The sequence below is a fragment of the Temnothorax curvispinosus genome, unplaced genomic scaffold (genome assembly GCF_003070985.1).
Source record: "Temnothorax curvispinosus isolate PA1 unplaced genomic scaffold, ASM307098v1 QBEX01012938.1, whole genome shotgun sequence".
NCBI lineage: Eukaryota > Metazoa > Arthropoda > Insecta > Hymenoptera > Formicidae > Temnothorax > Temnothorax curvispinosus.
The window spans coordinates 6628-34424 of record NW_020222718.1 but is presented as its reverse complement, the minus strand read 5'-3'; the positions used below and the strand labels follow the sequence as shown (position 1 = coordinate 34424).

The 27797-nt window shown below is 37.5% G+C and overlaps 1 protein-coding gene across 6 annotated transcripts; it reads right to left on the bottom strand.

Moving 5' to 3' along the window:
* Window positions 1-27684, bottom strand: LOC112462920 (very low-density lipoprotein receptor-like). Of its 6 annotated transcripts, XM_025029009.1 has the most exons (14): window positions 27280-27457; window positions 23262-23387; window positions 12658-12780; window positions 9536-9655; window positions 8543-8665; window positions 5718-5953; window positions 5357-5555; window positions 4722-5033; window positions 4302-4602; window positions 3926-4217; window positions 3248-3728; window positions 2343-2426; window positions 827-1095; window positions 1-657 (listed from the first exon to the last, which is right to left on the bottom strand). In XM_025029009.1, the coding sequence occupies exons 1-14, from the start codon at window positions 27356-27358 to the stop codon at window positions 613-615; spliced, it is 2790 nt and encodes a 929-aa protein (XP_024884777.1). In that variant the 5' UTR covers window positions 27359-27457; the 3' UTR covers window positions 1-612. The 6 variants fall into 6 exon arrangements, with proteins under 6 accessions (XP_024884777.1, XP_024884776.1, XP_024884772.1 ...); XM_025029008.1 differs by lacking the exon at window positions 9536-9655 and having other exon boundaries at window positions 27280-27684; XM_025029004.1 differs by lacking the exon at window positions 8543-8665.
* Window positions 27685-27797: the final 113 nt, after the last annotated feature.

Here is a 27797-nt window from a genome sequence, read left to right as displayed (position 1 = left end):
TAATACACGATTGAGATTTTTCGCATTATTTACATATGACTTGTGCAAGATATTATTACTAAAAAAAGTAATATCTTACGCAGAAATTCTACCCAAAAAATGTCCATTGCATATCTCTGAATAAATAATTAAACAATAACAAGTTAATATTCTTAATATACATAGCGTATGTAAAATCATACGCCACATGCGCCAGGCCATGCTAAATCGATCTAAAAAGTATTATATTACAAATTATGTTACTTAATAGGAAAACTGTTAAGTAGGAATCTTAAGACCTTAGCAAACTATTTGGCTACATGAAGATAAGATCGGTTATTTGGCAAGTTTCTTGAGATATTTCTCCCTTTACGTCCTAGAGCAAATCTAAATGTTGCGCGCATAATATACATATATTTGAGTGACAAAGTGCTAAAGTTTGTAAAGAAATAGATACAAAAGAAATTAACATAATCACAGTTGGTTGGCAGGCTTGCGAGCGAGCGCAGGCATGATGCGTTTGGACAGGCTCTTTCAACGCAAATACCTCATCTTTCTTTACATGGTTTTATCACTTGGTCGATATAGTACTTCAGTAGCCTGTTTAAACCCTTTATATTGACAGACTGAGCCTTAAACATAATCATTTGTTCCAGGACTTGTCAATGGTTCTTGAGCCTGAAACAAATAATATGGTAAAACTTTTCACATAAAAAAATATTCTGAAATTTTATTTTATCCGTCAAAAATATATTTATAATTTTTCCCATAATCCATAAAAATTATCTGTTAAAATCTTTTAAGTAAAAATTAATTTAAAATAATTATAGTTAATGATTATTTTTACCTCCTCTCCAACTGTAGCTGCAGGAAGCGGGAATCTATTTTTCTCAAGACTAAATTGATCTTCAGTAGTCTTTCTGTAGACGGGATTATCGAAGTTCATGCTAGTAACATTACGATGAAGATAATGCCTGTAGCACAGTACTGCAACCAGTGCGAGTAATAACAGTCCTAAGGTCACTACGCCTATTACGATGCCGGCGACTAAACCAGGATCTGTTGATTCAGTTGCTAAATTTCTCTTTCCATCTGCATCTGCTGAGGATAGTGGATCTATAAATATCATATTTGATATTAAAATTCCAAAACATAAATTGGTATGGTTGATGTTTGATGTAAAGAGATTCCAAAAATCTTTTCTCATTCCAGCACATTCATTACTATAGCAGAGTTAATACAAATAATTAGTAAGAACTTAATAAATTCATTTCTGTAGTCATATACAATGGTTGTAATTATAAGAACAGACTAAAAATCTAAATCTAGAAAACACTAACTGTGCTATCAAGTAAATTGCACATTTTTAAGAAAAATGCATGCATAGGGCACATTCGTATAATGCAAAGTAACACTTAATATATCTAATCATATCTACAATTTTATATCCTAAAAGATTACAAAATAAATTGTAAAGGGTATCTTTTAAATAAATAATTAAATAATTAGTTTTAATCAATCAAATTTGTTAACAAATAACAATAAATATTAATTCAATATATAGATTGTTAAATTCTTAGATTTAGCAAATAACTTGTTATTCATGGATCTTCTGATAAACATAAAGTCAATTTTTCTTTAATAAAAACGTAGAGAAAAATTATTAAAAAATTTAAATTTTCTATTTTTTTACAATTTGACATATATTTGTAACTCAAATAACAAATTTATTAAGCCAATCAGCACCATGGAAAAAAGGCTTCAACATTTTGATACGTTCGATATTTAGTTAATACGCCTTTTTTAGAAAGGGATTTATTTAAATTAAATAAAGAGAGAATAAAATTTAGTTACCGGAAATTTGTTTAACTAGCAAATCAATTTTCTGATGTATTTGTTCAGGAAAAATTGACTTTAAATTAGTCACAAATTGATTTAATCTATATATATATAGAGAGAGATAGAGCATCTAATATATACAATATACATATATCTGAAATATCTTGTATCAGATACTACATACTAAAAATAAAGAATTTTGATATAGATTTAACGTATACAACTTAATATAACAAAATTTCCACTTTCCATTTTCTTAAAAAGGAAAAAAAATTGTTTTTAATTCAGCATTCAATATTTCACTCTTAAATAATAGAGTTATCAATATATTTTTTAATAATTAGTAGTTTAATTAGTGATTTTTATGAAGCCCAGTATAAAATGTATCCCAAGAATATATCACCCTGAATTAATAAATGTTTAAATGATTAATTAATTATGTGTGATAATATAATTAGATAAACGCTTAATATAACCCAGAAAGATCCGCGTGTATTGAAAAAATATCATCCAACCAAACTTACTGGCAGTTGTTGTAACATTCAGAGGCTTGAGCCTCTGGAACGGCATCATGGGTGCTTGCGTGGACGGTGCTATGGTCGTAGTAACTGGAATATCCCAAATACATGCAACACGAATGCAAATAAATGAAACAATGTAAATAATGACCTCATAATGTCTTCAAGCAACTGTAGGACATTAATAAAAAAAATTTATAAAATTTTTTATTAAAGTCCTAAATGATCAACTTTATGCACTAAAAATATACGCTTTGTTTGCAATAATTTTTTCATGTCCAAGCACTTGCACGTTTTCATCATACTGTTTTATTTATGAATTTATATAACAGTGATCATGCCACAGATGATTTGTTATTGTGCAACGACTGTTTATGAGATATCGATGTTAATAATTATATGCGCACATCTGCATACAAGCGTAATAACTAACTAGCCGACTACAAAAGATTTGTAGGAATTTAAAGAAAAAAATGACATTTTGAACATCTTTCTTGCATAATAAGCATTAATAAATTATAATGCACCAACGACATGCAATACTATCTGGAATTTAGATTTCATTCTCATAATGTACTATACTGCAGATCTATAACATATTTATAATAAATTGACGAATAACTTTCCGTGACTGCCTATTAATTAACTAATTTGTTCATTTAGAGAAATATTTTGTAATTCGTAATGTATGACGTCTATTACCAATAATTAAGAAATTACTTTTAATATAATTTGAAAACACTACGTTATGCTAAAAATACGATTACAGAATTATAGAAAAGAGTTAGAAAATAATTGGCATGTTTACTACGACAAAGGGCTACTATGACGAAGCAGTTGAAAATAGCATAGTAGCTCAGTGGTGGAAGGTCATTCATCAATCACGATATCTTTCCCCATGACTGACTCACCATTTTCCACGCACATCAATCCATCGGGTAATAACCGTAAGCCGTCAGGACAGGCGCACGACAATAGTGGTGATCTAGAGTTGATTTTAGGCGCGGGCAAACACAGATGGCTGCAATGTCCATTGACAGCCTGACATTGATTCATTCCATCAGGCTGTCTGTAAGGATGATATACATGGACTACCATCGGATGCTGAAGCGTTCTGATCGACGTTACGGGTTCTACTTCCTTGCCGGTGAATTTGTTAGCTTTAAAGATCGTTTCCTTATCCCAATCGGTCCAGTACACGTAATCCTCAAAAGTCGTTATACTGAAGGGATGCCTAAGGCTATCGGGAGAGTACAAAACCGTTCGTCTGCCCGTACCGTCGTAATTACAGGAACCTATGATGTTTAGTTTTGCGTCTACCCAATATACTCTCTTGCCAATCAAGTCTAAAGTTAAGCCATTAGGCCACTTGACATCATTACCGACAATCACCTGTAATAGACTCTTGTTAGAAATCAAGGCAAATTGCTTGAAAAACACATTTAATATGTTTTATTAATGACTCATACATAATTGTTCCTTTGAAATTGATTTCTAGAGACACCTTAAGTTTTGTGACGTTCAAGTAACATATTCTTCGATAATATTAATACTACTTTTTAATTAACATTATAATTTCCGTTTCCTACCGATCGATGAGTGCCGTCCATGCCGGCTCGTTCAATACGAGCCTCGTCGCTCCAGTCTGTCCAAAACATCCAACCCTCCAATGGATTCAGTGCTATTGCTCTAGGTTCCTGAATGCGATCTCGTATCAAAGTCTTCCTCATATTTCCTTCGAAATTGGCCAATTCGATGGTATCTTTCCCAGAGTCTGTCCAATAAATATGACTGTAAATCCAATCAACTGCCAATCCATCTGATGTGGTGAAATCGTTTTCGATAACGACTGTGCGCTCATTTCCTTCATCTATTGGAGCTCTGAACATATCATTCGGTCAATATATCTCTCAATATGAAACTTAATAATAGAGACTTTCTAGCTATAAGAAAATTATGACATACTTGTAAATTTTCTTTTCACTAATGTCGCTCCAGAAAATCATTCCAGTGCGAAAAACAAAGTCCAAAGCCGTTGCCATTTTAGTATTATTAACGATAGCGGTCATCTCTTGACGGTCTAGAGCTACTTTCCGGATATCATGTCGACGGGCAAATAACAGACTTGCGTGACCCTCCGCGGCTTTACAACGTGTTAAATTCCGCGGATCTTTAAGATAACCGGTGGCGCAGCTGCATTTGAAGCTACCCTTTTCATTTTGGCAAAACTGAGAACAGCTGCCCGGTTCCAAGCATTCATCAATATCTGAAAGATAAAATAATCTCTCCAATGCGGAACTAATCTAATGTACGGTTGCGGTGAGAGACCAGAAACTTAAAAAAATAATATGTTAACATTTGGCAAAACAAGAACTCTGGTCATACCATCGCATGTGCGGTTGTCGATGAGCCTATAGCCTGCACGGCAATCGCATCGATAACCAATAGGCAAATCGACGCAAATCTGCGAGCATCCACCGTTGTTTTTTGCACACTCGTTCACGCCGCAGAGCTCGGCGCTCTCATCCTCCCACCCGATGCAATCTGGATTTTTGTTGCAAACGTTTTCCAAAGGAATGCACGAGCCCTCGCTGCACTGGAACTGAATTCGCGGATCGCAGCTTATGATTTTGCTCGTGCAATTCTTCTCGTCGCTTCCGTCGGCACATTCGGCTTTACCGTTGCAGTATAGATGACCTAAACATACGAATCGTTGAAAATCCGAAGCATTATAGAGCGATTCGCGCGACTATGTAAAACGACAGATTCTTTATGTAAATAATGATATAAAAAATCATATACATCTTGGATTAACTTATTAATTTTTGGAATTCAATATCTTGGTAATATTAAGGCTGAATATAATTTTGCAGTCTGTTCACACTTGAATTATGCCATTATCCCGTGAAACGAAAACATTTTTCACCAATTTGTCGTATTTTATTGTAATTTTATGTTTAACGTAATAATAATTACAAGCAGTTTACTATGGAAATGTTGTATCTTTAAATATTGCATACCCGAGATGCAAGAACGTCGATCTTCGCATTGAAATTGATCGGGTCTGCAAGTCACATTGTGGCATCTCTGTGGGGATTCGTCCGCACCATTAGGACAGTCCTTTTCGCCGTCGCATACCCAAGTCTGATGGATGCAAGTAACACCATCGTCGCAATCGAACTCCTTGTCACAGTGGCTCGTCTTCTTCCCGTGGATATCCTAAGAGAGTGAATTCCAAAGAAACATCAGATTTACGTGCAATACGATATTTACATAAATCGTATTGCATTTTTTCTCTCTCGAGTTTCTTTACTCTTAACAATCTCGCAAATCACTTCAACCATCCGATACTCCGACGGGATCAGTATGAAGACGAGGTACCTTGCATCCTATTTCGTCGGATCGATCGGGACAATCGTAGTCGCCGTCGCATCTCCATCGCGACGTTATGCAATAATTCTCGGAACACGCAAAATCAGTGCCAGGATGACACGTTACCGGCCCGCAACCTTTCTCATCGCTGTTGTCCCCGCAATCGTTGTCGTTGTCGCAGACCCACAGCTGTTGGATACAGTGCTTGTTCGCGCAGGTAAACTCGTCCGACCGGCAAGTGTCGTCTGAGGCAAAAGATTTCTCATGTGAGAGAAGTGGAATGTTTTATTTACTTGCAATAGAAATTCTCGCGTAGCGACTTTGACATTTCAACAGGGGTTGACATCTGATCGGTACAGGGATGTAAAGCTTTTTAAAATAATTCCCGACTAAGATTATTAATCTATTAATGCAAATATTTAAAATAGCAGAACTTTTTTCTAAGTCACATATATAATTGTGCTATCACGTATAATCCGTGAAGAAAATATTGCAATAAGTAATTAAAAAAGCCAAAATTTTTAGCAAAAAAAAAATAAACAGCAGGTGCTATAATATCTATAGTAATTAGAAAACAAAAATTATGACAATAATTGTTAAGCGATGCGATCTTGTATTATAACTGCTCCCAATATGAGCACCTAGAACTCCGATATGGCTTCATGATTCTCTCTCTATTTCTCGATAAACTGTATTACGCTGCAAACTAAACTCAAAGCGTAGTAATATCAGCTGATCCGATAACCTTTCACGATAACGTACGTCTAATTTCGCAGCAGCTATGAATTTTTTATAAAAGAAGATTATACATTCAAGATGTTTTTATTTGCGCGTTATTATCCTTTATTGATTTCTTCTTATTTCCTTTTATGATATATAATTATTAATTATATAATTAATAATTTTTTTAATTTGACAATGCTTATTAATGTAAGCATTACATTTAATCTATTCTGTGTAAATGTACCTTACTCCACTGCAATAATCTTTGTGCCTAAAAAAAAGCGCACAAAGGAAAGAAACTACATTTCATTTATCTTCTAATATGTAATGCTGTGCAGTGTATTTTATAATAATATTTATGCATTTATGATAAAATGTAAATTATGTTTCACTTATGCTGAAATGTAAATAGTATTATTTTTTAGAAATATATAAAAATTCCTGAATATATTATGTAGACATATTGGGAACAGTTACACGTCACAAGTCACAATCTGTAATGTAGAAAAATAGAATACTGACTGACAGATAAATGTCACGGCTTTCACATATCGACATATTACACAATTTAGACAAGAGCACGAAGACTTCATGATAAGACGTCACGATAAGACCAACAAAAACGTGCGGCTTTAACGTAACGACTCGTGCGCAAATACCGCTCTAGGAAGAAACATGATAATTAAATAATTTTATGTAAAAAAAAGCTTCTTTTCTTTTATTACACTGTTATGTATTCCGTAATCGCGACTGCTTGCGCTTTCGAAGAGACAAGTTCCGGAAAAATTTGAAATTCCCGGCAGTCACTCGTAACTTTTTAAGCGGTAATAATTATCTCCTCCTCCAGCAAGCGGTATCTGCGACACAACATTATCTAACACCTAACGAAAAAAAAGCTATACGTATTAAGTTGCACTCTTAAGTATTACGATCGGAAATTCTCCGACTGAGGGAAACAAGAGATAATAAGTGTAATAAAATACTTACAGGTGACGCCAAAGATACACGAAGAAAATAAAAGATCAAATTAATTATAGTAGCACAGCAATTGGATCGTGGGTAATCCATTTCCGACTTGATCTTTTTTCATTTGGATAAAGTCGCTTTTATGCCGATTTATATAATAACTATAGATAAAAGGAAAAATGATACGAGGTTATCGTATGCGTGAATTCGTTAAGAATGCATTAAAAGAGATTCCTCGATATGAAATTTCTAATAAATTTTTCGCGCGACTTTCTACCCACTATCAATTCTTGTGGATCTTAACGCTATCGGCCGGCAAAGTAGCAAGGAAAGAAAAGTTGACGAAAATCAGCGCATTTCAGGAACACCGCATCGAATAAACGTAATAATAATCGCGGCTAATAAAAGTATAAATAACTCTTAATTCGTGCAAAATCCGTTTGTAAAACATAAAGATGCGACGTAAGATGTGCAAATGGTTTGTAAAATGTGTTCATTTAAAGCGCACCTTAAAGCAACTACATTTTACTATTATATGTACATTTTTTTCTTTACAGAGTCATGTCATAGAATCATTACAGGCACCCTTACACAAGCAACCTTCACCAATCAAAATCCATTTTAGCTTGTCCCAAGGAAATACTCAATCGCCAAACTAACAATATTATAATTGTTTTCGATCAAAAACAATTTACTTCGGATAGGATATACATATATGTTCGTCTACGTCTGTCTTTCGTCAATAATATTATATAGATAGTTATATATTTAATATATATAATTATAACTCTTATCCACAGTGTCTCAAACATATAACATATAACATATGCTTGCATCTTGAAGAGTAGATAGATGTGCACAATTAAAGCTCTGTACAAAAATATCTTGGACGATTAAAATATCTTTTCTAAAAAAAAAAGTCACGAACTAGATTGTTCAACGTCACAAAGATACACAATGTATTTTAAAGAGCTGCATGCGTGGGTGCGAAAACTAATAGAATAAAGATAATATGTAACCTCGGCTGTTCACCCTCGAGACGTAACGTGCAATACACGATAAGATAGAAAATACAGATAGAAAAATAATAGAGAGAACAAAGTGTGCAAGCGTATGGAAAAAGTAGCCCACGTGCAGAAGCTTACTGCACTCAGCCTCGTCTGAACCGTCCGAACAGTCGGGGTTGTCGTCGCACATCCATGTTAATGCCACGCACTCGCCATTTCCCGAATGGCATGTGAATTGTTCCGGCGTACAGGTCTTGGTCCCTACAAGACATGACAATTGCATTGTACCGGATTCGCACGAGAATATATACGACGCGGGGCGCGAGTCCCGACAAAATGGACAACGGCGAACGACGTTCGGTCGCGATTTGGTTTCGAAAGATAGATTGCATCCTCGTATCGAATGCACAGATAAATTCTAAAGTGTGTGTAAAAGCTTGAAACAATGAAATTCCATCTGTCACATAAATTGAAGACCTAATCTCCCGACTCCCTGGCTAACCCCGAGAAAATTAGGGTTCGTTTATAAAGTTCAGATACTTCCTCGATCTAAAAAAAAAACCAATGTAAGAAAGTGCTCTACCGATTTAAAGCCGATCTGTTTAATTATTTCGCAGCTGCGCTCACTTGTTAATTCATTATTTTATTTCTTGAAAGTTTACATTCTATTATCATTAGATTAGATCATTAAAAATTATCATTTAAAGTTTTAGATAATTAAATGGCATGCATAAAAACAACGTCCTATAAAAATATTGAAAATTTTGATTAATTAGTTATTCAGATAAATGTAAAAAAAATGTAACTATTACTCGTCATAAAAATTGCATTGATTTTGTCATTGATTTCACCGATGAATTATTGTTATATGCTTTGTTATCACTTCACCAATTTCCTAAAATTATTCTATATCAACAAGTTATTTATCATTTCCCGTTTCGATACATGCAATTAACGGAACCCAACTTCCTCATGTCAAGCGATAGAACGTATCGAGAGCACGAGAGGATGCAATCTGAGATTCTGCGATTTGCGCTTTGCCATTTGTTCCGTAGCTTTCCGGCTGATCTCGTCCCTCCTTGGCTGCTTTCCGGTAACACCTACGCTAAAACGCTCATCCGCGCGACTTACTGTGACAGTTCTTCTCGTCCAGATCGTTGGAGCAATCTGTCTGATGATCGAACAGCCACGTCTTTGGAATGCACTCGCCCGGACTGCATTCAAACTCTCTTTCGCTGCACGGTGTCGATCCTTTTTTTCAGTTCAATATTTTCGATTAACCATCTCTTTAGGACATAATCTTGCGAAATCATATACTTTTAGTTGATGCTGCCGACATCGGCAATATAATTTCTCGAATAAAAATTTTTGACGGACATCTAAAAGTCGTCTAAAAAATACATCTGATCTTGTGCAACTTAGGAGACTTAAGTTTTGCGTCTTAATACTGTTAAATTTCATGAAGAATATGAATATGTTTGTTTTTTATTTAATTCATATTTTAATAAAATTCCATAATTATAATGTTATGTGTTATATGATACAGAAAAAGAAACATTTTTAATGGATGGAAATCATAATACACGCGTATATAAAATATATACAAAATATAATATTAAAATACAAAATATGCACAAAAATATATTTAAAAATATAAACGGACTTCTAAATGTAATTCTATTCAGAAATTTAATGCGATTTACAGAATTAATGCTTCAGACACAGAAGTGTCCAAAGCAAGCTTTTTTAGTTTGTCTATAAATCAATACATCAATAAATCAATACTTTCTTTCGTGCGAGAGACGAAATGTCGGCGCTATAAGTATTGAACGTCAAAAGCAAAGTATAGATGTTTCGATACTATCATGTATAATGCCCGATTATGCAGACAAACGAAACAATCGTTAACCTTTGACATTCGATATCTTTAGCGCGCCATTGTTTTCAATTTCAAGTTCGAATAAAAGAGCCTATACGCCTGCGATCACGTTTCGTATGTAACTGAACGTGCTAGCATTCAAGTAATTTCTCATTTTATGACATAATGCTGCGCGAACATCGTGGAACGTAATAATATACAGGATGCTCTCCTTATTGAAGACACCTCCTAGATTCTTTGGCCAATTTTGAATAAAAAATAATAAAGAGATCCATCATTAATCGCATCCTTCCAATTCTCGACATTATATAATTTTTGTAACTTTATAGATAAAAATTCTGTCAAACAATAAATTCCATTTAAAATTATCCAAAGAATGCAGTTATGCTATTCACTTGGAATGCCCGTTAATTAAAATGTAAAGCATGAAATTTACGCGAGATAAAATAGTTCATTACGTAGTCCGTTTGTAAAATAGTAGAAAATAATAATGAAAAATCGCTCGACGCATATACGGTTCCGAGAGAACGATACGGAACGATAATTGTTAGTTTCTCAGAAGGATTATAGAGCTCCTTCGTTTTTTTTCAAACTAAAATTGCAATGTGCATCAACGATAAAGCTCGATCGCGTTTCCCTAGTTTATAATTTAAGAGAATTTTTAATGATCTGCAGCGCAATTTACATCATAATTGAAATGATTAAATGCACACGTAATTATATCGGTCAAAAGGGCTTTGCGTCAGTATGCACTAATTAATATTAAACGTGCATTCCACTATGTAATTATGATCGCCGTTGCGACCTTCAAGGATCGATGGGATACGATTAAACTAATCGATTAATATCACTACTGCCCTTCCGCCTCGTGATATACGTATAATAACACCGAGGGTGGAGATATGCAAATATATGACGGCCAATTGTAGTATATCAGGCGATTTACAATTCTAATAAAAAAAAAAAATTAATATGCGTCTTAACATCCACGCAGGATTTCATCAGACAGCAATCGCACGATAATACTGGAATCTGGAGTACTAGAATCGAGTACCCTCAAAATAGGAAATAACCTCGTTAGCGAGGGACACCCTGTATGTCAGTACGCTTCACCTGCATGAAAAACCGGTCTCCAAAGTTGCACTTTCACATACCGGGACCTTTTACAGCCGGGATGCACTATATATTCGGTTAAATATTCATTCAATTATTTTACATGACAATGCAATAAACTTTGTTCGCAAGAAAGTTAGCCGACTTTTAGGCTCTGCCAGTATTCAAAAAGTTATATCTTAATGAAAGAAAAAAAAATTCGATTGAATAGCGCGTATATAATTTTTCTATTATGAAATATGCAAAGATCTCTTAAACGTTTCTGCTTTTACGAAGTGCAGCGCCCTGCTTTTATGAAGTGAAACTCATAAAGCGTTTTACAAGAGGTAATTAATAGATTACACTACATAGAGACGTATAAATTACAAATTTCGCATTCCGTATATATATATGTAAGTATACAAGGCGTCTCTCTCAAAGCGGTAAATGCTAATAGATATATTTTATTGGCAGTAGCGGAGGGATATTAATTTCGCGTTTACCTTACCTCGGCAAATATTTAATCTGCGATTGAATTGGCTGTTAAATATGCCGGTAATTAACTTTTAATTTAATTTTTATGAAACTTTCCGCATTCGGAACAATCGCTACTGTGCAATCACAAAAGCGAGTCATTTTAACATTTTAATATTTCGACAGATTTTAATATTTCTCAAAATCATAAAACAAATATGTATATAGAACCTCGAGCTTTCATATATAATTACTTCCATAAACTTTCAAAAATTCTCTATTTAATTTTCCTTATATATTAATCCTTTGAATAAATAAGAAATTAATATTGAAGTCAAAACTTCCGTTCGTGCATGAATCAAATTTTATGCGTAGCTTCTGTACCTATGTTAGTATTATATCTTGTGATATCTCGATATCTTGTTAATATTTTTCAACCAAATGTGATTAATGTCCATTTCTATCAATGTAGATTAACTTTAATCTCGATTTAACTTGCTTTTAAACTTTTTCTAATTCTTGGAAAAAATTAAACTAGGAAAAGATAAGAAGCAAGTTAAACCGGGGTTAAAGTTAATCTGCATTTACAGAAATGGTCAATAGTTTTGAAAAAAATTAAGCGGGCAAGACTAAACCGGGGTTTAAATGTTATCTTCAATCTTTCTCCCGCCTCGTTTTAGATCTTTAGGAAGCAAAAATCAGCATTTTTCCCTCCGGGTCCGTATCTCTCTCGACAGAAATTATAGCGATCCAACGTCGGAATATTTATACGCGCGTTGCATGCATTATATAAGAAATTGTAACTTACTGCAGACAGCGGGGTCCTCGTCAGTGCCGTCCGGGCAATCTCGATCGCCGTCGCAATGCCATATATTGGGTATGCATCTGCCGTTACTGCACTTGAACTCCGTGTCCTTGCATTCCTGGGTGTCTGAAATGTTCATGTGGGAATGAGCGACGGCACCGGCACCGGCCGAAGGGACAGTCGCGCAGCACGCGAGCAGCAACAGGATGCACGTGCACCGGGAAACGCGATCCGAGGGCCGCGTCCGACTCATGCCGCCGAGCTGCATGATCGCGAGAGAGGAGCAAACTGGAGCAACCCTCCTGGGTCTGTCGTCCAAACGTGCGTGCGTGCGAACTGCACGGCGCGAGACCGCCCGAGACGCACTACGCGTTACGAGGAAACCTCTCTCGGCGTTTCAATCAAAGATCAATTAATTTTTATACGCGCGATCATTATAGCGCGCCGAACGATCTTCGAACGAGGCTCCCGCACGACGCGACGTCCGGCCCGAGCCTATCACTGGCGTTTGCTGATGAAATCTCACTGACGTATGTCATCCGACAAGTACGCAACACTGTTGTGTAAATTTCTTTTTTCTTTTTTCTTTTCTTAATCCCGTTCCCGATACTTCTGGATCATCGGAGCAGAGAGGAGGAACTCTCTCGGACGTCGAGCGACTTCGCAGTTTTAGCTTTCACGCGCGACGACGAAAGCGGTAAAATGCGAGCACCGGGACGCACACCTGGCGCAACGATGCACTCACGGTGGTAGCCGCGGATTCTGTAAGGCCGCAGCCCGCCAAAGGGGCGCCTATATATGGGCTTTGGCATGCACACACGTACACGCGCACGCAAGTGTTCCGCGGTGTGGCAGAAGGAGAGAAGCGAATCAAAGCCCTACCGCTGATCCTCGTTGCGAATCCAGTGCGTTTCTCACGTTTTTCTAAATCACGCACACATGATTAAACATATACACAAGGATTAGTGTCGAAGAAGAAATATTAGTTTCTACATATCAATATACGAAATAAAGACGTAATACTTTTCAATTATAAATACCGTAACCGATTTGGATATTTTATCATACGATAAGTAGATTTCTGACAAACTTTCTGCCGTATATATAAAAACACTTTATTTTAAAAAGCATTGTGTGCGTGTACGTGGGTAGGTGTGTATAGACACTATAGACAAACTTTACTTTTTCACGGATTATAAATTTGAACATTTTATAACATCGCCTTTTACACAATAAAGTGTTTTTATATGTGTGAATTCACAATAATTTCAACGGTAGACAAAAATGTACGGAGTTGACACGTGAAGTAGTTGCAACAAAATAAAAATAAAATTACATGTTAAAAATGAAATATGTAGCGCATGACATTTAAGTCATCGGTTCAATACACATTAAATGGGTAACACGATAATCCTGGATATTGACAGAATAAAAATTCATAGATTCTCTAAATTTCAAAATTGAATAGATAGAAAAATATTTGCGCGCGGCATATCCTTTTGTTTACCGTTGTACGCTAGGTTTGCTTTAATACGATTTAAAAACTACATCGATTCATTAACAGGCTTTAACATGCTTTTTAAAACTATTAAATATGTATTACATTTTAGCCTGCGGCTTTTCCCTCGCCGAGTAACATTCTTTTACGTTTACTATTTTGTAGAAACTATTATTCTTTTTTAAATATAAAGCGTTAAGTAATGTGTGTTTATTATCTTGTCCGTATGATACTTGAAATATTATACGCATACTACGAGAGAGTTATATGCATAAAAATCGCCGGGGAACAACTATCCTCTATATCTTTTCAAATAATTTTTCAGGCATTCCTCGCAAATTTATACGGCTATGTTTATCGACGTAAAAACGTGCACGTTATTCTCGATTAAATCCCTCTCGCTTCTTTTGCTACTTGCTGTTAATACGTATTGTCAAAGGATTAGATAAATCCGTACGTAAACGTACAAAAGAAGCGGTACGTAGACGAACATTATCGTCATTTATCAAGTTCTTGGAACGCATCATTCGTGGCAGCATAATGATAACACGAAAGTAACTGAAGCATCGATGCGGTCAGATATTGGCACAAAAAATACGAAAAGTAGCACAGCGGAAGATAGCGCCGGCGGCCGGACTTCAGAAAGCTATCGAGACGATAATTCGAGACCGAAGCATGTATAATTGATTAAGTGCGAAATATCGACGCTTGTACATAGGATATCTTATCTAAAAAATTTGCGTTTCCGCGATGAATGCGTAACAGTAATGATCGCGAATAAATCAATATTCTTTCCCCTATATGTTTTTAAATATCATTATGAATGTTACACATGCAATTTATGTGCTCATTATGAGAAACAAATTAACTTATCATTGATTGCTTGAATAATTTGTACTAAATAAGTTCTTGAAAGATAAAAATATATAGGTGCTTTCAACGAAAATACGGAGACATTAATAGTTTTTAAGATATTAGCTTAACGATGATAAAGCTTTTATGAGTCAAATTTCAAAGAAACATAAGCTCCTCTTTTTTAATTTTAAATTAATTTAATTATAATACAATTTTGACTTAAGCTTTAATTAAAGATACATTTAATCTTACTGTTTCATTCATTTTTATATAGATTTGGTCCAAGTTTGAGTTATTTCGATTGTAAAAATGCAAATTTATTTAAATATTCCTTTTTAAAAATATATAATATTTATAGGTTTTAAAACGTGTTTAAATTTTTTATGTTATACAAATATATTTAATATTATAAAAAAAATATTTTTAAAAACGTGAATTTTAAAATATGTGTAATAAGTGTGTGTCAAGAGATTTGAAAATGTTATTCACATAATAATCACAAAATCGTAATATTTAAAAAAATTTATATGGTTACAAAAAATCGAACGGAAAAGAATTAATATTAATAATTGAAAAATAATGATAACCTTGGTATTTTCAATAAAGAAAAAAATTTGTCAAAAAATTTTTCATTAATATTTGATGCGGTTATTGTACTTCGCGTGGATTAATAAGTGAATGATGACATCGTTTTTGTCGAACAACTGTCGAAAGACTGTCGAAGAGCTGACCAGCACTTCGTTTGCAGAAACATGATATTCTGAGATATATGCATCTCGAGTTTTCGGTACGGAATGAATGATGAATCGTCGTCGTTCACTGGAATAATCAATATACGCTAAAATCAAATGCAATATTCAATATAGATTTATAGAATATGCAATCGGTATATATGTACACATGTATATATGAATACACGCCATAGGTCTCGACTGAGTTCGTTAGTCGTTTTTCTACAATATACACACATATATATATATATATATATATATATACACACACCTATCTTTGTTTACATATTTAAAAATTCATCGACGATAGATGCTACACAACTTTCCGTTAACAACATATAAAAAAATATCGATCGTGCGAAGCCAACAATTGAGAAAATGCAGATAATTTTGCGACTCACTAATAGCACGTGAACATGCTACAAAATATAAAGCGTATGTACGAAATATGCACGTCGTGTATAGCCCGTTAAAAGGTAAGACGTATATGCGCGAGACGGGATCGTGACCAGTTTTCTGGCCGCGTAAGAATCCTGTCTTGTATTGCGACTCTTGTTTAAAAGCAGCCGTCTCGTCATTCCCTTTTCACGCGCTTGACTTTCCGCGTCCCACGACTAGATCACGCCTCTATCAGCGATATCTCGGTCATTGCGCGCTCACGATTACCTTCACGAATCGATCGGTCCGTTTCCGAGAATCCTATTCTTAATGCACCACTGATGCAATACCGAAATATCTTTATAAATATAACGACATTATTTATATTTAAACGCTGCTGAAATCACTAACGTTTGAGCAGTTCGATACCACGATAAAGGGCCATTTAAAATTGAATTAACTCTTGTTAAAGTTTAACAGAAAAAAAAATATATTGAGTTTGCAAACTATTAAAACTGATTTTAAATTGCAAAAAAATTTTATCTTTTATTTCCAATTTATTTTTTTTTTTACAGCAGAATCATTGCTGTTTGTATTAGCAGTTAGGGAGGGATACCCTATATACTTTCCAGTGGCAAGAAGCTACGAGCGGATTAATTGAAACTATGTGTCACGAGACTGCCCAATGTATTCATGCGAACTAATTTATTGGATTTCGTGCTGCGCACACAGCACGGCGTTTAAATTTAATATAACGGCGGAGAGAGAAGTCTGGCGCTTTGCAGTGCCAGTATTTTCCGATCGATTACGCTGATGAAAAAGTCCCATCCGATACTCCTCTTGTAAAAAAAAAAAAAAAAAAGATTGAGCAGCATTTGTGTAATTCGTCCAAGACCGAACGAATCTAGATATGCGTATAACATCGGCTTTGATATACAAAGTTGAAAGTTGCACGATTGCAAAAGATTGATAAAGGCAATATCATTCTCGTGACAGGCTTTATTGGCTGCGTCCGAAATGCATTATATCTGGCGAGAACGTGGAGTATTTCGCGGACGGCTTCACAAGAGTTAAACGCGCAAATGATTAATTAATGAACGTCATGTAATTATTGTATCAAATTACGCGATGGTTATTATATCGCGAGCTGTTGTCACATAATAATCCATGAATTTCCGAGCAGGTAATATTAGATATTAACGGTAGATGCGAGGATATTTATCATTCTCCGACGTGCGCGCAAGCGCGCGCGAGTTGCCGCTCTCCTCTTTTATTTAAGTAAAATTGTAAATAAATAATTCCGTTTGTTCGTCGTGCGGGATAAAAACTTTTTGTTTTGCCGTTATCGTAGTACATATTCGATTCATGAAGTAGACGATTTAAATTGATTTGCATAGATTCGAGCGAAGTTACGAAGCTCCAAAGTAATCTTAAATACATATGTAACGTTAACTTTCGAGGTTTCGAGGATGAAATTGCTTAAATATTGGAATCCAAAAGCGAAATTCCTCTCAATTCCTCTCAGTTATGGATTATACAAGATTTATATAACTTTGTCACAAGTCAATATCTCCGACATCACGGATACAAATTCCATTACAAAAAACGGATAGGTCTTTACTTAAAAAGAGGAAAAATCGACACTTCTAAAAATGTCATTACAATTGATAATTAAATGTCTGCCTCAAAATCGTGAGATTCTCGCTGAGAATATCTTTTTCCAGAATTGATACGTCTTTCGTGGATATTGACTTGTAACCAGAATCAGCATGATGCAGAAAATACATATGGATATACCGATGTTAGCTAATAAAACAATCAAAAAGGTGATTCTATTATGCATGTAAAGGTAAATCGAGAACGTGGAATAAAATTTTTTCACACGAGATCCCCTTTCCCGAAGAGAATCGAAAAAATTTGAATTTTATTAAAACGCGCTACGCGTTGTATATCTCTCGCGAGTGTCACTTTGCGCGCGGTACCGATTTGCGAGTGACAGAAAATACGCGTGCGTTAACGTTCAGCCATTCAACAACTTGAAAGGCTGAAATAGACCAGGTAATAATATGCTCGGCACTGTCGACGATTATGTGCATTATGCATTCGCCACGAAATGCGTGCGCTATACTTCTTATGAATATCGCTTTTCACGCGTCGTCACGATCAATATTTACTACCCCGGGACGTTATCACGATTACATCGTTCGAGTTCATATTTTATATATCTGTTCTTCGCTTAGTCTCCCCCCACCCCACGGGCCATTTAAATTGAGATTAATTAATCTTGAATTATCCGTTAAAAACACCAATCCGAAATTAATAACAAAAATACCATTCAGAAAACAGAGGACAATCAGATGCGATGTGTTCCGAAATTGATGGCACTGCATGTTTTATTTCTCGTGAAATAACTATGAATATCGCATAGTCGTTTAATGTATACGTTCGGTTCAAATTGGAAATTCAAAACTAAAACTTCTCTTATTACAATTCCGCGATCGGTTATACGTTATGTTAATTTGTACACAGGAATAATTAATTTGAGCGTTGCATTTTGGCATTTCGATTGTTGGTAATTTCGAAAGAGCAAAAACGCGCGTTAAGCAGTTAATACCAGCTTCCGATTTCGATTTATTTTGCAATTGCAAGTTTGCAGAATGTATTTGTTAACGCAATAAAAATGGATTCACTTGGGACAACACTGAACGATGACCACGATGATTGTCCGCGAGATTTCGTTGGCGTTGCTTTCAGTGACGCAGACCAACCGATTGATTTCAATTGAGTTAGAAATCGTTAAGCACCAATTGATGTCTAAATGCGAAAGCATAGCACGAAGTTCGGAGACTCCCACGGCGGAGTCTGCAAGTCGCGAACGTATTTTTCTTTTTTATAATTTTTACAGATCTTCTCAAGTTACTTACATAAACGCATCAGCGTTACGTTTTTATGAATGTCTCAATGAAAAAACGGTTTCGGTCGAACAAATTCCAGCTCAAGTAATTCATCCGTTATTCAAATAAAATTTCGCCAATCCTCACGTTGAAAAATCTCAAGGAAGCGATCGATGCGGCCGCCAATGCGCGAGTCGACGCTCGAGCAAATCATGCGAGAGCCTATACACACCATGCCGCGACTGGCTTTCACCATAATTATATGGTGCGTTGGCAGTCGCCAGCCGAATCGGTTCTCCTCGTCGTCTCGTCGACTGATGCAACTGGCGCGGACCTTGCGTTACAATAAAATGCATCGACCCTAAATAAACGGAGGCCGGCTGATGGAGGAAGAACGACGGCGTATCCGGCGGCGGCGGCGGCGGCGAAAGAGTTCAGTGTAAAAGAAGCCACAGGACGAAACAGGAAAAAAGGAATGGACTCGGGGGGGGCTGATGCAACATTGCCTGGACCTTGCGGCCGCGCCGAAGCGATGGCATTGCACCGTGCCTTAGGTCACGGTGGTCAAGACTGATTAATGGTATTGATGAATCGACGATCTAAGTATCTCGCGCTTAACTGCATCCGTACATTTACAGGATTATCCTTCGTCGATCTAGAATTAGAAAAAACCTCGAATGAGAAACGCGACGGTAGCATTTCTCGAACAATTTGAACCTTCTACCAGTGTGTAAGACATTGATATACCGCATGAAAATCTACAGCTCCATTAGTACAGCTTATACGTTTCTCGCAATCGAGATTCATAATTTCGAATCAAGAATCTCGTTCGCGATCCTAATTAAAGATGAAATTTGATCGTTCGAGGAAATGGCGCACTCGAGAATCGAAGCTGATTACCAGCTGTTGAAATCGGCCGCGCGCGGTTGAAACGTTCGGACAGGCGAGAGAAAATCGACGAAAACTGGATGGGATTCGAGATCCCAGGGTCGAAATGACAGTCGGCATGCGAGGAGCCGAGGGACCAGGGAAAAAGAAAAGAAAAAGAAATGGAAGAAACTGTGGAGTCGCGAGGCGGTGAAATCTGCGTGCAAAAGTGCAAGCCCTGCGAAACGTTCTGGGAAACGACAAAGGACAATGTCGGTTTGGTTCGTTTGGCAGGTCTCGTTCGTTTTTATTGCCCCTTTTCGCTCGTTAGATAGCACTCCTTTTCCCTCGCGGTCTTCCTTTTCCCCTTTGCCTTTTCTATCTTATTATTTCACGTCGCTGCGCTATCGTGCCGCAGTTTGTCTATTTAGTTACTTATTTAGCCGCTTGTTTATTTGCGTTCCCGCAGCCTGTGGAACCAATTTACACGAATGCGAGGGAATCTTCCACGGAAAATTAAATGCTCTACAAAAGTACAATTACGTTACGTTAAGGAGAGTATAGTGCAAAACTGTATAATGGAACTAATTTGAGAAATGTAGTCAAAGGAGAGAAAATGCCGCGACATGATGTATACGCAATATTTATGCGTTAAATACAGGTTGCTTGAACATATTTCTTGAAAATAACGAATAAAAGAATTTATGTAATTTTTTTTGTTATATCGAGGTATATATATATATATAATAATCATTTTTAAAAAAATTTATATAATATATAACAATATATGATAATTTTTTAGAAAAAAAACGTGTCTTTTGCAAGCATTACTAGATATACTTTATCAGTGTAAAAAAGATATATAGAGATTATTTATAAAAAAAATAATGTATAATATATAATTATATTTTTAAAAAAGTCATGTCTTTCACACATTGCCAGATATATTTTCGATATTTCTCGTTCATCATTCAAGATTTGTCGGACTAAGCTCCGAGCGAATAGCTCAACGATTTAATGGACAAATGAGACTAGCACACATAAGTACATGTCGTATAGCTTTATTCTTTAATACGGGAGAGCAGATTAGATCATTCTGTCTGATGCAAGATTAACAGGAGGCTGCGTCTTGCCCGATTCTCGCGTAATTAATTGGAGAAACCATAGCATAAGGCACTGGCAAGGACGGCGAGTTTTTATGTTACGGTAATATTTTCGCGGAATTGCACATCTCGCTGGTCTATAATCACATATTTATAAAATTATGGCGATTATTGTTTCCCGTCTGTTTTTCTTTTCGTCACGAGGCGCCGGACTTGAAGTACGAGGAAAGGCAAGAGATTACTGCCTTGCAAGCTTCAGATTTTCTTGTTCCGTTATAGGTATGTATGTATGTCTATGCAACCGTATGCAATGTGTTGCAAACATTCGCGATGCAAACTCGTTGATTATCATCGACTTGTAATCATATCGCGATGAAACGCACTCCCCAATCACTCCTACTATAGAATACAGAGACATACTATGTATAGAATGCTCGAAAATAATTACATATTGCGCATAGCGATACTGCTCGTTCTAATATATGCCTCGTGAAACTGCAAACTCATAGATTAATTGGGAAAACGCCAAAGCTCAAAATTCAATGTTATTATTGAAATGTTTATTATTGAAATAAACATTTAGCCAAACGATTTCTAAGAATTCATAAGGCCAGGATTCATAAAGCGAGTAAACTTCACTCAATGAATCGATCGGTGTTTGGATCATAATCGAAGAATAATAGATCAACGAAGATACAAGTAAGTAACTTTCTAATCGCGATTCACAGAGAAGCAATTACAGGAAAGTCACGAATCACGTGATTATTCACGAAACTCGAGAACGGATGTCTGGGATGAATTTTACACCCTGTATCGAAAAAAATGAAGCTCACGTTAGAGTAATTTTAACGTAATTCTTTCGTTTTAATATTTTTTTTAGTTTCTCCTTACTTTTTTCTCAGAAAATATTGAGTAAATTTATATACGTATATATTGTTCTCAAATACTAATAAATTGTAAAACAATAAAAAAAATGCAACATGTAATTATCTGCGGGAAAACACCGTCGCGTAAGAATGCAGTATCATATGTAGGTCATTACGACGCGTCGGCGATAAGATAAATCAGGTGCAACGAATGCGCTAATAAAATTATCTACTCGTATAATTTTGGACGAATCTTGACTCTCGGACGGCGTCGCTTGCGCAACTTCCTCCTCGAGGCACATAAACAATCGATTATAAGCGCTGAGAGAAGACAATCGTTTCGAAATCAAGCGGAAATGCAAATTGAAAGCCATAATTCAAGTTTTGATTAAAATTCTATAATTCACCAACATTATTCGCGCGAGGCGCTTCGCGAGGCTACACTCCGGACTCGCGCAGACGTTACGCCGTATTATTATAATTATTAAACGTCATTATGCATCGTCGATCGGGATGCGGTTTGTTTGGCGCACACGCGGCGCCTCGTAAATAAATCTCCAAGTGCGATCGATCGAACGGGCCGAGGTTCGCCAAAGCTTTAAATCGCAGCCGCGAAAATTAGTTCGGTCAGCCCACTGCTGAGACATCTACTCGAGATCAATAAAACGGCGGAAGAACGCGCGGGCAAACACGCGGACGGCTTATTTGTCAACGGATCGTCATTTAATTAACAAACCCACGCGCGCGCGCTGGGTCGTACACACGCTTGCGTGTACGCACACTTTCGCATGTAGCACAGCGCGAAACTTCCGAAACAACTTATCATTTCTCCCTGCGTCATTTTTCATGTCGCGAGCGCGCGCAACATTACTCTCGTCGATATATTGACACCGTAAAACGAAGTCGCAAATAACGCCGATTCATAAATATTTCATTACTCGCGGAGCAAAGAAACGTTCGATGCGCAAGTCGGTGATTATGGTTTGTCGTTAAAAAATTTCAAACGATTTATCACTTTTCCACGTCTCCACTTCTCCACGTCTCGAAATAATTATTAAAAAATTCCCTCTACAATTCTGCAAAATACTTCGCTAAAATTCCGATTTCGGTGACGCTCACTTAAGTTCGCGCGATCAAAGGGGTATAATTATGAAAAATATACAACGCGATAGAAGTGTAAACGAGAAATTCACGAAACCCCATGCAGAAACGACTAATGGCTCGATCGTTTGCGCGACGTTAATATTTGTTATGTAAAATGATGTTTGCGTTTCGGTTCATATGCGAATTTGACGCGTCAAAGAGTTGCGCAAATTTGCGCTCGATCGTACGGACCGCGCCGGACGTCATCGTTGTTACGTTATATTGCATATATAATTTGACGTATTTTTCGCATAATTCTGCGCGTGACTTACTTTTGCATTCCTCCGGGCTTTCGTCGGAATTGTCAGTACAATCGTCCGCTTTGTCGCAGACCCACGAGATCGGTATGCATCTGCCATTGGCACATCGGAACTGCCGCAAAGGACAAGCTAGTTTACCTGAGAACCAACGAAAAAAATGCACTGAGAAAAAACTCAACAAGTAGTCAAAACAAACTTAACACAAGCAGCACGTAAGAAAAAATAACAATAAATGTAAGAAACGGAAATTAAGCGTACTGGAGATCAATCAATCGTAATTTTTCAGCTTTTAAAATTAAACCTGTATTTTCGAGAGAATACCCTCGATCGCTCGATTCACTCACTGCTCAAATTGCTTGTCGCGCTTACATTCTTTCGGCTTGCGAAACCTTCGCGGATCTCGTAAATAAACGAATTGAGATAACGCCAAGATTTGTAGCGGAGTTATAATTAGAGTGACTCGCCGTTAGAAGACGAGACTATGGATGCGACCCCGCGCGACACGTGCGTCGTTCCAATGCTATAAACGCAGCAATAATAAAATCAAACGTAATCTCTCGCGTAACTCATTTGCGTATCAACTGGTCGACAAGGTTACTTTGCAATTCTCGTTGACGACAATAGAGTTAGATACTTATCTCTGCCTACTACGCTCATTGAGCAAATAACACCAGTGACACCACGCAATTTTACCTTTGCATTTTACCACATGCAGTATCGCTATTCGATTACCCGTGGGCCGTGTAAACGATTATTATTTCTAATTTTACAATTTTCATTTCAATTAACCGACGTTCTAACACTATCTGACATAATATTCTTACTGTAATGTAATTTCTCCTTGCGCGGTAGTCATCGTGTGGAGAAATATTTATTTAACGATTCGTACGACAGGAGAGAGTTTCCTATAAAGATATCAGTTACTCCATCAGTATATCAGTATAAAGATTACCGACGAACGGATCCGAAATAATGCGAACGGTACACGGTGGCAATCCAAGCGAAATAACAGACGATCCTGAGATCGAAGTTTTTCCTTTTTTCTTTTTTTTTTTTTTGCGAATTCACGTACGGTCCACGCATCGATCCGCGAAACACCTTAACAACTCCCGACGGGAATCGCCGACACGGATTTATCACGTGGAACGTGCGCGCCGGCTATTTTCCGCTGTGTGCTTTACGCTACCTGCGCTACCTCATGAATTCCTCGGTGAAATTACCGGGCGATGTTAATGGACCGGTGGAAATCGAGACGTACGCAAATTTCGAAGCAACTTGAACGTGTGTGTGTGTGTGTGTGTTGTGTGTACGCGGTCAGAATCGATCAAATAAACGTCCACGACGACGGGATCTATTCTGTTACGCTTGTTTGCGTGGCGCCTGGATTTGCCGGAAGAATCATTATACGCTAATTGCGCCTGATGGATATCTGTAACTAGTGTGCGCGCGTCTCGTTTCTGTCCGCGGTGCGTACCAAACATATTCTGCGAACGCGTTATATAGGTCCGGTAGTTATACACTGTAAAAATTTTTTGTAAAATTTACAACTATTATAGTGGGTAATTTGAGACCCACTATAATAGGTGTAAATTTCCACACATTCTTAATTTGTGTAATTGTAATTCAAAATTACTTTTTCCTTCCGTACTGTAATTTTGTAAAATTACAACTGTTATAGTGGGTCTCAAAATTATCCACTATAGTTGTAATTTTACAAAATTTTTTTACAGTGTACTCTGCGTTCTCTCGCGTAACGCAAACAGAAAAATAGCGCACAAAATTTGTCGTTGACAAATTTTCTTGGTCGAAACAATTCCCTCGGCTCTTCGAAACTACGATTTCAGAAATTAAACGACGAATCGACAGCCTTGATCAAAAGAAATCGAGAAACAAATTTGCTTTATCAGATTCGATTTTCATTTTTCGCAATACAATTTTAACGTTTTTATTTCCCTCCATATACATGTTAAACATCAAAGGATGAAATCTAAACCAATATCTCGAGTTAAATAACATTTTGTTATTTTTAACTGCTATGTGTGTCGAAATTTATTATATTAACACAAAACAGTATTATTTTAACTCCGTTGGTTTAGTTAAATTACCGACACATTGAGTAGGAGCAGTGGGGCGATCTATAAGAATAATTAAAAATGACTCAAATCAAGTCGAATTTAATATTGTATGCGATATGATGAACAAAAAATTAGCTCGTGCTCTCGTTTCAATGCCTAAGAATATTACTCAAATCAAACATTCAATCAGACAATTTTAAACTTCAAAGAGGGGGTGAATTAATCAGGTCTTAATTTTTTAAATGTCAGAGTATTCACAACTGTACGAGATAAAAAAAGCATGTGTGCAGGGAAAAGTTTCTTTTCTCCCTTTCCTTTTGCTCTTTGTAAAAAGAAAAAAGATTCAGATGTATCGTGGATGCTCTAATCTTGATTTAACCTGCATTTATGTGATCAGGTATGAGGTATGACATATGTGTATACTTAACAAGCGCAAATATAAATACTCGAGTAAAACTCCAATTCTGTATTATGTCGGAAAAAAATTTCAAAAAATCTGCGGACAGATGACGGAATTAAGTCAGAAAATCGGGAATCCTTTACATATCAAACTAAAAATGTAACGAGACGATTTTTCACTTATATGTACATACATGTCGCGTGCAAGAAACAGGAACTATAACGCGCTTGTTGACTAAATATTATTTATTTTGAATATCACGTGCCTTGCAAATATTGCGGAAATCAAAACAAAGCGGCGTTGAATGACTTATCATTTTACTCCGTTTTCTGTCAATCATGTTAACATCCTACTATGTATGTATGTATACATATCTCGTCTCGGCGAAAAACAGAAACGTACACAATAGCTCAATGGAAAAGAGCGAGTGTGCGCGACCGTTGACAAAACGGGACGACGACGCCGACGACGTCGTGTCTATCGGTCTTACATAATAATGTGCAACTTCGCGTCAGCTGAATCGAACGTCTCGGGCCGCGGCGCTTTTTCGGGGGGCTCGTCCCCGCGGTCCGGAGAGATGCTGCGAACGATCGGGACGCGAACGGAACGGGAACACGTGAAGATCTCGACGCGCTTCGCTCGCACGAATGCGCGACGCACGAGTCACCTCGGAAATGCTCTAAACCCTAAACCTAATTTAGATTAACGTTATTAATCGCAGGGACGCGAGTTCAACGTGATACTATAACATTATTAATTTTCGCGATACAAATTTGATGTAATAATGTGATTTTCAAAATTCGGTTTTCAATACACGACGAGAGTATCCGATCTCTGCGGCGCGTTCTCGACGAGAGTGGAAATTTTCGGAGCTAGACTCGGGGTGAGAGAGAAACGGCCGCCATGGAATCTCCTCGCCGGCATGTTTTTTTTTTTGTTTCAGAGGCTTCGCAGGATCTTGTCCTCTTCTCTTACGAAATAATACGCGATGTCACAATGCCATTAATCTCTGACGCGCGTCTCACATTAACATCGGACGACGGTAGCGATGACGTTGACAGTCAATAATAGCACGTACGCGAGACTACGGTCGTAAATAAATCGATTGTCTCCTCCCGATATCCAGCGCTGATCAAATAACGCGTGGACAAATAACCCACCCTCAGAAGAGAAAAAAAAGAGAGCGAACGTTAAAATCCGCGAGCCCCTCATTGACGCGCCTCTCGGTGGGAGGGAGCGGGAGGAGGGGGAGGACAGAGCGCAGCAAAGGCGAACGAAGTCATAACTGAAAAATTCGTCGATACGTCGCGATACCGTCGTAGAAGGCTTTCGTAGATGAACGCGAGTCGAATCGCGAGTTTTGTTCCGAGGACCGCGACGCAGCTGGGTGTATACGGGCCAGGCTCTTCAGGACCAGCTCTCTTCCCCTCGCCGCCTCCTCCGCTCCGATCTCTCCCCATCACCCCCTCGCGCCTCTGGCCCCTTTCGCTCGCTGTCGCTCCAGAGCGAAAATGTTTCTCCGCCGTAACTGTGACTGAAAAAAATGCGGACTTACTGTCGGTCGAGAAGGCGTCCGCGGCTGCCAGCACGGCCAGCGCGACGAGCAGCAACACGCCACGGGATTCTCGCCCCATAACAACCCTCTTTTCTTCTCTCACGGTCGTGTCCTTCGTGCCTCCGTTCCACCACTGTGTCACGGCGAACCACCACCACCACCACCTCCACCACCACCCCAGCGGCAGAGCGGGCACACCACCACCGTTGCCAACCTCTCGCGGTGCTTCCTGCCGCGACAGTTTCTTCTCCCTGCCTCTCCCTCGCTCGCTCGCCCCCTCGCCGGGTTTCTTCTCTCTATCTCTATCTCTCTCTCTCTCTCTTTGGCGCCTTCTCTTCTTCTCGCGAGAATATCGATCAACGACAATAACAACAACAATGTACACCGCTGTCGGACGGAGTGGCGATCACTGACGGAGCATCCTCGCGAGACCACGCGGTCCAACAGCCACCGGCATCGGTATCCGTCGAGCCCGTCAATCGGACGATCTCGCTGTCCTGCTCTCTCGCTCCCTCTCT